Raw genomic sequence first — 11,766 nt, 5'->3', positions numbered from 1 at the left:
CTATTTATTAAAAAATATATATATCCTAAGTTCATAAAGCATCAACATTATTTTTTGTTTACAGTATAATACGTAAATTAATAACACAGTGCGTGAAAGCTTAATGTTTAATTATTTTATTCAAGTTAAATCAAATCAATTCAACCTACAAATTTATAATTTTGTTTGACAATGACGTGGTTGTATAGGGACATCTTTGACCCTATGGTTGCATTATTAGTTTATTACAGATCAGCACTCAGCATCCAATATATTCATCATAAGGTAGTGGGAGCAATGGGAAATACTCAAGTACACATAATAATAGGTGGAAAAAATTTGACAAATATATAGCAAATGTGCAGATAAAACGGAAGCATGTGGAAACCACAAAAATAATATGTTGCTTGGTTCCCAGAGACACATGCGCAAACATGCATGGCCCCAAAAGTAAGACACAAATTGAAACATGCATACCTGTCAATGTGGCAATTTTTGTCACACATTTCCCTCCAAACAAAACCAATCCAACTTAACGAAAACCTTATCTTTGAGAGAGACCAAAGAAAGTGGCTACAGGCCAAAATCCTTATCTCTTACTGTGGAAATTGCTGAACTGACTAAATAGCCATGGCAGCACTGAGCTGCAAATTTCATCACCGTATGGTCTGCAAAAATTAAAGACATGCCAAAGCGAAACCTTCCATCTGTTGCTCAATGCAGCCGTCACAAAACAGCATCAAGGTGTTTATATAATGTGAACTATTGAAAATTAAACTAAAATTTGTTGCTAAACGTGATCCTATGTCTTGAGATAGGTAATTATAAACGGAGCAGCGAAGGAAATTGGAAGGGCGGCTGTAACTGCAGTGACCAGAGCTAGAGGAATGGAGGTGGCTGGTGCAGTGGACTCTTATCTCGTAGGAGAAGATATTGGGAGAGTATTTTCACATTTCTTAATACATTTTCATTTTCTGTTAGTATTGTCATCAACACTCTCAGCATCTACTCATCACGAGAGTTGTTAACAGCGATCCCTATTTATACATTGTACTTTTTTAAGTAGCATGTTAACATATGGGGATAATTTGATCTTTCCTTCTAACAAATTTTAGGTGTGTGACATGGAAGAGCCTTTGGAAATACAGATAACAAATGATCTCACAATGGTCTTAGGTTCCATTTCACAGGTAACCAATTCAATGGTTGAACATTAATAAATAGATACACGTATGTGTTTATTCTGTTGATACTTCTCATTCCTCTGTGACAATTGGCAGTCTAAAGCATTAGGAGTAGTTGTTGATTTCACTGAGCCTTCCAAAGTCTACGACATGTAATTACACAAATACTATTTATGAAACATTAAAAACCCTGATTCCGTTTTCTCATTTGATTGATTATTTCTCTACTAGGCAACAGCATTTGGCATGAGAATTGAAGTGTGGTTTATGTGCCGAAAATTAAATTACATACAGTATCAACATTATCTGCATTATGTGACAAAGCCAGCATAGTGAGCACAGGGTGAGACGTACTTCATACAATAAGTTTTAAGAGATTTTTTTTTAAGTTTTAAGAGATTTTTTTTTTTCTCCCTCTTTTATCACATAATTAAACCATACATTTGTCACTGATATGGAGCTGCAACTGTGTATAGGGTTGTCTCGTTGCACCGACTTTGTCCATTGGATCGATACTTCTCCAACAAGCTGCAATTTCAGCTTCCTTCCATTACAATAATATAGAAATTATGGAATCAAGAGCATCTGCAACGGTAAATTTGGTTACTCATTCGTAAAAATGGCAAACTCTCACTTTGTTATATGTATGAAACCATATAATTGTATGTCCTATGTAACTCGTAACACATATTTTAATGTCCCCTATAGCTGTTTGCCCTTGAATATGTAACATCAGAAGCCTAGTTATCCTACACATGAAGATCATATGCTAAAGTTGAATTTGGGGTACAGGATTTTCCATCATCAGATGCAACCCAAATGCCAACAACCTGTCTAACCTTGACCAAATCTACAACAGAGAAGATATTTCAACCGATGTTCTAGTAAGCACAAGTACAAATTGTTGTTTATTGGTTCAAGTTTTATGCCTTGGATTGGAACTAATTACTACACTTTTATCGTATGTGCATAAGGTAAGGGGCCAAGTTCTGGGAGATGGAGTTCGAGTGCATAGCTTAGTCCTTCCAGGGCTTCCGGCTAGTACAACAGTTCATTTTTCTCGTCTCGGAGAGGTTTACTCTCTGAAACATGACATCACAGATGTTCAATGTCTCATGCCAAGCCTTCTCTTAGCAATCAGAAAGATTGTGCGCATAAAGGTAACCAATTAATACATTTGTATCGCATCGCATCTTTTATAATTTTCAAGCATATCCTGCTTCAACCGATAATATATCTTCTGTCTTTGTTTCTTTATTGCAGAACCTGGTGTATGGCTTGGAGAAATTTTTATGAACCTTCAGTCTCACTGATCTTAAACCCAACCACATAATTTCGACTTCCATGTAACTTAGAAAAGAATGAAGATTTTGTTAACTAACTTTATTGTGTTATGCTCCATTGCTCATAGAAATTGGGACTATCTCAAAATTTGTCTGACCTGGTCTTACTCTTGCCAAGTCACTATTTTGAGAAAAGGCTCTTTGACCATGGACTAGAAAAACACTATTGGATGAAAGGCCCGCTGACTCGCACTCCATTAGAAGACCTTTTGGCTATTTGACCAAGATTAGATATTTGTTGATATTTAGATATTTATTTAATAGATAGAAAGAGGCCGATTCACCACTCCATATATATGGACCACATACTTGACCTTCCTTGAGAAGGCTTGGCTGCCTACAAAAGGAAGGCATGAGCACCATTGTATGATCTTCCATGGCAGCCCTACCCACATTATCACAGAGACAATATAGCCTAATTACCCCAACCAAAATTGCAATCTACAAACCCTCCACCCTGTTTTTGGCAAACATGGACTTCGTGCTTTTGGAGACTGGACCCGTGCATTTCTTGTTGTTGCATAGCTTGTATGATTTCTTTTGCCTGTTATTGTAGTGCTGCTCCAAAGCTGCCCAATGCCTAAAGTACATGCCGGTGCATATGTTGCAGTTGATCTTCTTACCCGAACCAATGTGTTTGTCATCTTTGTGAGCCACCAAAAACAGTTGAGTTGGATGAAGTGAGCCACACAATTCACAAGCAAATTCCTCAGCAGCCTTTTCCATTTCCTTTTCGCAAGTTGCAGCCCTTTCCATTTTCTTTTGGCAAGTTCTTAGATGAAAGAAGATTAATTTGGGGAAAGCCTTATCAAAGACAGTAGAATTAGTAAATACCCCAACCAGTTCATTGATTGAAGAGGTATACATGCGACAACCATCAGGTTTTGTGGATTCTCAAAAGGGTCGTCTCTGACAGTTTGGGGGCTTATGTGAATTTCATAAAAAGACCCTCCTAATTATTTAAAAATAATAATTTCTTAGACAATATATTCATACAAAGTTCAACTATCAATATTGAAACTTAATTGAAATCAGGATCTCACTCTTACTAATTGAATAATCTCCAATTACCATGAAATCATGATTTAGGTTCATCTCTGAAAAAATGGAGCACAACTGAAAGAGAGATATGAAAATACGTTTGTGGTGGAATAAAGTAATAATCACAAATTAGTTTTTTGTTGCTTAAGAAAAGTAGAAGAAAGTAATACACAAGTTTTTTATTGTTAGAGAAGAGTAGAAAATTAATATATTAAGTATAAGCTCCACTTAATCAATTGTAAAATCATATGGTGATATTTTTTCTTTTAAGTTAAAATTTTTATTATTATAAATTAATACTCATATGTAATATATATAGGAGAATAAAAAGTTTTGGGGCCTGTCAAAAATTCGGGGCCTTGTGCCTTTTGCACACTCCCAAAGCTCCTTTTGATTCTCAATATCCTTCACATGTCTGTAAATTATGTCGGTCTCTTTATGGCCTTAAGCATGCTCCAAGAGCTTGGTTCATTGTCTTTCATATCATCTTGAAGACTTGGGTTTTGTGGCCTCACAAGTAGATTTATCATAGTTTACATACTGTAATGGTCCTATAGTTATCTATTTACTTATATATGTTGATGACATTTTGGCCACATGCAACAATAGTCAACAAATTTCAAGTTTTATAATGCAGTTAGGCAAACTCTTCTCTATGAAGGATCTCGACCCCTTTGCATTATTTTTGGGAGTGGAACTCACTCGCACATCTGCACTTTTGCTTCTAACTCAACCCAAATAAATTTTGGATCTTCTGAAACGAACCAAAGTGAGTGATTGCAAACCCCTTTCTACACCATCCCTATCTAGTTGCCGCCTCAGTTTGCATGAGGGTGACCCTTTCTCGGATGCAGTGAATTTCAAAGTGTTGTGGGTGCTCTCAAGTATCTACTCTTTACCAAACATAAAATTGCATTCGTGGTGAATCAAGTATGTTAGTGCATGCTGTTAGTGCTCTCCAATATCTACTCTTTACCAAACCTAACATTGCATTCGCAGTGAACCAAGTATGTTAGTACATACATTAGTAATGGATCAACTATGTCAATACATATATTCGCAATGAATCAAGTATGTCAATACATGCATTCTCCTACAACTTCACATGCATTGGGCTGTTGTAAAATGGATATTCAGATATTTAAAAGGTGTTGCTGATCAAGGTATTGTTTACACATCGAGTCCTCTCACTCATACTACATATGCTAATGCGGACCTGAAGAAAGTTGAGGTTCTGTTTCTCCTTTCACTTATGTTAGGGCTATTTAACCTTCATATCCTTACACGTCCCCTCACATATGGTGAATTTTCAAGCCAAACATATGGACAACATGATTTGGGTTACATGGAGCACGTGTAGCCGTTGGGCTTCACACATAGGCCAACATGCTTTGATACCATGAAGAAAGTTAAGGTTTCATTCCACAATAAAACTAATTGACTATATAGGGAGTAGCCAACCTCTTATAAGCCCTTGCAAGGTTTCTCCTTTCACTAATGTGAGACTCTTTAACCTTCCCATCATTATAGGACTATATGCTGGCCATCTTGATGATTACCGAATATCGCCAACTTGCCTACTCTTCTGCTGCCTTGCTTTGGTTCAGAAATTTATTTCGTGACTTGCGCCATTCTCTCGCACCTCTACAATTATGGTGTGACAATATTAGTGCTATTGTCGTTGCCTTCAATCCACTACGTCAGGGAGAAAGTAACCAGACATGAACTCGTTGTTGGCTATTTTGCTTCAACTGATCAAATTGCAGACTTGCTAACCAAGGGTTTGTCTTCCTCGTTTTGCATTCCTATTGTTCAAGCTTTCCATTCGCCAACGTCCTCTCAGGTCGTGGAGGAGTGATCAGGGCCGTCTCTGAGATTTTGGGAGCCTGAACAAAATTTGTAAAAGAGGCCTTCCTTAAGATAGTTTTAAGTTTTAAAATAAGTATGACAATGTATTGATACTAGAAAACAATTACTTAAATCAAAACCAAGCTACTTAGTACTACGATTTAGTGGTATTTCTCTTCACTTGGAAGTAAAAGGTCTTAGGATCAATTATCGTCAAAGACGAATTTGAACCACATTATTGTTAGCCCATTGTGAGGCTTAGCCCACTCCCCCACCCCCTTAGTGTATATAATATCGCTTGTTCAAAGAAAATACAAACAAACAAACAAATTTTAGCACTCACTGATTGCATGTTTACAAGTGTCCTTAATGATAAGTAAAAAGATCTACAAACATAACATTCACTAAATAATCAAAAGCAATTTTATCTTAACAATCAAACATGAAAAAAATAATAAAAAAAAAAAAAAAAAAAACTTCAAACCTCTAACTTTAAAGTTTTACTTGAATATATATTGTTGTTATATAATAAAATTAAGAAACTATTGTTTTTTTAGGGTGTTATTAGACACTCAAAATATCTCATTATACTCCAAGTTTTTATATTTAGAAAAAAAAAAGAAAAAAAAATCTCTAATAAGGAGTGCACAATGCGGTTTTAAAGTGCTAACAAAAGCAATTTTTTTTAAATATAGAACATTATTAAATGATGTTAGATGGCAAAAATTTAGAGGCCCCTTCAAATTTAGGACCCTGTGCGACTGCACCTTTCGCTCCCCCGTCAACGCCTCCTCTAGACGTGATAAGCCAAGACTGTCCGAAATTGAAAACTCCATCTCTATCTATAACTCCTCCACAGTCCATCTCTATCTACAACTCCTCCACAGCAGTTAACTTCTCTCTGTTATTTTGTCTTGTGTATATTTGAATTATTTGTAATCGGAGATAAGTATCTCATGTGACAACCTGGTCGATCACTTGTTCTATATTCATTGAGTTGATAAGCCAAGGCTGTTTAAACCTCACTCAAGTATTCAATGAATTGATTTTAGGCTACAATCCAAAAACCTTAAACATGATTTACAATTCAAAACCCTAGTCTGATACCTTCAACCTTTTGGCACCCCTGCTCTCTCTCTCTCTCTCTCTCTCATATTTTGTAGAGTTCAATTTTATATTCTACCCTCGTAGCTTATATTTCACAGCCGTGGTGATGGAAAATTGGAATCCAATTGCCATAGAGAGAGAGAAAGAGATTGTCCTTGTTAATTGGTGGGGGATAAATGACTTATTGTTGGCTAAAAAAAACTGGAAGGGGATGAAGAAGATGCATAGGGTTTTTCGTTTTTTGTTTTTTCACGTGTAATGCAATTTTTTTATTTATATTTTTAAAGGCTCTTATTTTTATGTTTATAAGTAATTAATTATAAGGGCCAATTTTTCCCTTTGCATCAAAACATTGCCTGACGAATTTTTTTGTCCTGCAAAATATTTTTGTTGCAAAGCCTTTGATAAAATTCTAAATGTTGACTAGGTTTGCCTGACCAATGTTTTTTTATCTGATAAAGTCATTTCACCCCATGAATTATGGTGCATCCGGCAAAATATGATTGGGTAAATTTTAATTTCCAGTAGTAAATGGTACTTTTTTAGAGTTTTGGTTAACAAATAAGATTCTACAATAAAAAGTTTAGGTAATATATAGACAATCCCCAATATATTTGTGTTAGGAACCACGAGCTAGTGATCTAGTAATAAAGGACGAATTGCGAGGCTTCCTTCAAATTAAAAAATGGAGGTCTTGGGTTCGAAATCCAATGCTAGTTTGCAAGCCAGACTTGTGGTCAGGGAGATGCTGAAATACCTATGTGAGTCTTCCTAGTCTCCAGAAGGGCTGGATAACCATGACTTCCTACCAATTGTCCTATTAAAAAAAAATAAAAAAAATAATATATATATATATATATATATATATATTTGTGTTAGGAGTTGAAGTTTCTTGAATTAGTGCCAAGTCGCACCTAGTTTGGGTGAGAGTGCTACTGTATACACATGATTCATGTGAAGTTGTGAACAAGTGGACAATGTCTTGGTGATTTAGATCATAATTAAAAATTATTGATAATATATATGTATATGGGGCAGATGACACGACGTTTGACACAAATTTTGACACCACTCCTAATCCATTATGTTAATGTTGAGATTTAATTATCTTTAATATGCAATCCTTTGTATTTCAAAAAGACAATAAAAAAATAAGATGTCGCAAATTCGTCCGATATAATTTAAAACTTATGTTAAAAATATCATGTCACAAATTCACTCGACATATTTGTATTAAGCCTCTTGGAACTTATTAATCATATATATTTGTTACTCATTTTTAGCAGTGAAACACAAATTTTTATATGATATCATGTGTTTGGCACATCACTAGAATATTAATAAACGATGTAACTAAAATATGGGAGCGGGGACCCTGGTTTCCTTTGACTTTAGAATCTCTTTAACCTAACAATATTACGACCATGGTTTCTTCAAAGCATATGGTAATTAACGTTGGAATGTGTCAAAGGTTTGGAAAAACAAATCTTTGTCGAAGGTTTACTAAACCAATAGGTTTAACCTATAAAACGGGAAAAATATTTTCCTACTAAAGCTATAAGCATGGTGTGGATTCTTACCCAGCTATTAGGATTCTGCAACGATGGGTAATGCATCTCTCTTTTGCACTAGAGATAGGCCCGCGGAGATGAAGAAGATGAGTACCTATGGAGTTGGTTGATAAAGGAAACCAAGAAGATGGAGACCACTCACGTAAAAAACAAGAAGATGACGATGATATGGATGACTTTTTGGACATCTTCATTCCAAATATATAAATATAATTTTCCATAAATCATGTTAATTAAAGTCTTGTACCAAACAAAACAAATCTCTAATTGAAAAATTAGAAGCGTAAATTATGGAGCTACCACTTTGAGTACAAATGAATGAAAAGTTCAGCAATATTTAGTGGCTGACTAATATATATGGGAGAATAAAGAAAATTTCCGGAGATGGAAATATAGTCAACTAGTCTAAAGATTTTATTTAAAATATGCTTTTGCTTCTTGGTTTAAATGTAATTTATTGACAAACTGTTTTTTAAAATGATAGATGCATGCCATGAGTGTGTATATATACTAATCATATAGAATTGACATGTGAAAGATTTCATAAAACCCAACATCAATAAACTTGTTTCAAATTGGAAGACTGCTAGGTTGTATATTAGCTCACGGAAACATCTTTTTCTTTGATTTTTTTTCAATCTAAAAGATATCAATAAACAAAAGTATAGATTAAAAAAATAAGTGAAAATTCATTTTTCTCGTATAATTAAACAAAATTCCTTGTGTCACAAGACTTCATAGTTCAATACAGGAACAAAAGCAAGTAGCCGCGAATTAAAGGAAAAACACAAGCCTTAATTAATAATTGAAACATATATAAACAATTATCAAAGTCGAACAGCATAAAAATCTTACCATGTGGGAACATTTTGCATCCTCTTGAGGTGTCCATAAATATAATATTATCAAATAACATGCGAATTAGCCACGCGAAATTCTGATTAGGAGATCACATTCACACCTTATGAATAAAAACATGAATTAATTCATCAGCGTGAGAAAATAAATGAGTATGCTAATCATTTTGTTAGTGGTACGAGAGCACCACTTTGATATTTAGTTTACTTTAATTTTTGGCCATGTGCAACTTGCGAACTTCCTGACAAATATAAACAGATTTTGCTCCACTCTTCATACCAACTAAATCTAATTAGTTGATAATGGATTATAATAATCTCAGTGTATATAAGACAATCAACTAAGCTAAAAAATTTCCATTATATCCAGATTGTCCCACTACATCTTTGTATCCCAACCCTACTTAAAAAGAACGAATTTTCTCTTCTCATAGCAAAGATTTAGGTTTTAAAATCATTCTTAATTCACAATTTGTTTTCTTTTCTCGTTGATGTAACACGGTCATGTGTGTGCGCGCATTAATATAGGAGAATATCTCACCCCACATTGGTTTGGTGACTGATTAATTTTCTTTTTCATGCAACCTTAGTATTGTATGAGGCGGCATAATATTTTTGATCCTCAGATCAACAGATACATCAAAATAAAGCTAGTGACCCTAAAAATTACATTTGTGGGAGTTCAAACTCGATTTGAGAACTTCTAACTCTTTGATGCCCTTGCTTTCCACGAGGAATTTGTGTGTGTGTGTGTGTGTGTGTGTATTCGATGTACGTAATATAATATATCATCCATGTCTCTCATCTGTAGGATTGGATGCTCTACTGGCACTACGTACCATGAACTAGGCGATGTTTGTCTACACGCTCACAGCTATAAACATGTGGGAATATACATAATACTGTATTAAATAACATTATCAAATATAATTCTGACAAAAAGATTTATATTCCTTTTAATTCCGTGTAGTCTGTCTCATTTGTCACAACAGCCTTTCGCATTTCTTAAAACCCATGGCAACGACTTTATCTCCACCGTATACATGAAGAATATGGTGACTCCAATATCATCAATCTCTCCTCCTCTTCCTCATCAACATCTCCTCTATCACCTCCTTCTCTACCTCTCCGTACCATACACATAAATTTGGTTATATAACATATATATACATACACATATATGTATTATGGGGACTGGTTTCTCCTTCTTTTCTAGGGATATTCCCAGTTCTTCTCCTCCAACAAAACCTGGTCTTGGGGACTTACCAGAGAGTTGTGTTTCGTCCATTCTTATGTCCTTGGATCCACTTGAGATTTGTAAATCGGCTCAGATTAACAAGGCTTTTCGTGCCGCTTCTTTGGCTGATTTTGTATGGGAGTCAAAGCTGCCTTCAAACTGTAAGTTTCTCGTCGACAAAGTTCTTGATCTTGAAAGTTTGCCCAAGAAAGAGTTATACGCTAGGTTGTGCCAGCCCAATCGTTTTGATGGTGGCACCAAGGTACCCTCAAACCCTTTTGTTTGATCTATTAAAAATAAATATTTAAGATGTATTTAGTGCTGCTGCTACCAAATAATTAGTCAGTTATTATTTGTATATGTAAATGGTTGTTTTGTTTCCCTCACAGGAAGCTTGGTTGGATAAGAGTTGTGGACAACTTTTCTTGTCCATTTCATCAAGGGCTTTGCGGATAACAGGAATAGACGATCGAAGATATTGGAGTCAAATCTCAACTGAGGAATCGAGGTGATCAAAGTTTCAATTTGAGTAATTTTTTTCTTCAAAAAATGAAATGACCCCTTTTTATTCACTAACCATGATTAATAAGCACTATTGTATTAATCTTGGTATACCTCCAACTAATAGGATCTCAATGGTTAGGTGAATGTAACCATCTCCTTGCACAAATTATATATAAATTCCCCTTTTTGTAAATTCAAAATATTTGAGAATATCGCTCTGTTAAAAAACAAAAAAATTGGTATGTAGCACCAAAGAATAATGACTATATCTCAAGGTGGGCTCCTTGGAATTAGATTTCTCTCTATTCATCCTTCATATCTAAGCTTACAAGATTTGATTCTTAATCAATAACTTGCCATGCATTTTGGTGGCATCATCCTTGAGAACAAGCCAAAATATGATAGTACGAACCTTATGGAATCTGCCTTCCAATAGCTTGAAAACTTGTATAATTTGCATGCTTACGCAAAGAACCCTATATTACACGTCTTGATTAACCCTCTTATACATCAAACATGCCCTATAAATCTGATTAAATAATTAATTAAATGGGTTTTAGTTTGTTTTCTGACATGTAATATCATAGGTTCCACACAGTTGCATATCTTCAAAAATTTTGGTGGGTTGAAGCCCTAGGTGAACTGGAGTTTGAGTTCCCCCCAGGGAGCTACAGCCTGTACTTCCGGCTTCAGCTAGGCAAAACTTGTACGAAAAGATTTGGCCGGCGAGTATGCACTGTTGATCAAGTCCACGGGTGGCAGATCAAGCCGGTCCGATTCCAGTTATCGACCTCCGAGGGCCAGCACGCTTTATCCGAATGTTATTTGCATGAAGTAGGCAGCTGGGTTCATTACCATGTGGGTGACTTTGTTGTCAACAAGCCTAACATGCCAGTCAAGATCAATTTTTCAATGGTCCAAATTGATTGTACACACACCAAAGGTGGTCTCTGCTTAGACTCTGTGTTAATAACCCCAAGTAAGTTTAGAGAAAAGTTAACAAAATGTACGTAGTACGTCTGTACGTAGAGATATATATATATATATATATATATATGTATGTATGTATGTATGTATGTAATTAATTATTATTTA

At 35.1% G+C, this 11,766-nt stretch overlaps 1 protein-coding gene and 1 pseudogene across 2 annotated transcripts; both read left to right on the top strand.

Annotated features, from left to right (window-relative positions):
- The first annotated feature begins 609 nt into the window (after window positions 1–609).
- LOC137719616 (dihydrodipicolinate reductase-like protein CRR1, chloroplastic) lies at window positions 610–2,575 on the top strand (annotated as a pseudogene).
- A 7,350-nt stretch (window positions 2,576–9,925) lies between these two features.
- Window positions 9,926–11,766, top strand: LOC137719439 (F-box protein PP2-A13-like). Of its 2 annotated transcripts, XM_068458477.1 has the most exons (3): window positions 9,926–10,429; window positions 10,557–10,675; window positions 11,259–11,766. In XM_068458477.1, the coding sequence occupies exons 1-3, from the start codon at window positions 10,118–10,120 to the stop codon at window positions 11,683–11,685; spliced, it is 858 nt and encodes a 285-aa protein (XP_068314578.1). In that variant the 5' UTR covers window positions 9,926–10,117; the 3' UTR covers window positions 11,686–11,766. The 2 variants fall into 2 exon arrangements, 1 of the variants encoding a protein (XP_068314578.1); XR_011066395.1 differs by lacking the exon at window positions 11,259–11,766 and having other exon boundaries at window positions 10,207–10,328; window positions 10,557–10,649.

Source organism: Pyrus communis, chromosome 16 (genome assembly GCF_963583255.1).
Source record: "Pyrus communis chromosome 16, drPyrComm1.1, whole genome shotgun sequence".
NCBI classification, from domain to species: Eukaryota; Viridiplantae; Streptophyta; class Magnoliopsida; order Rosales; family Rosaceae; genus Pyrus; species Pyrus communis.
The sequence above is the reverse complement of the archived record's forward strand: the minus strand, read 5'-3'. Positions and strand labels throughout refer to the sequence as shown.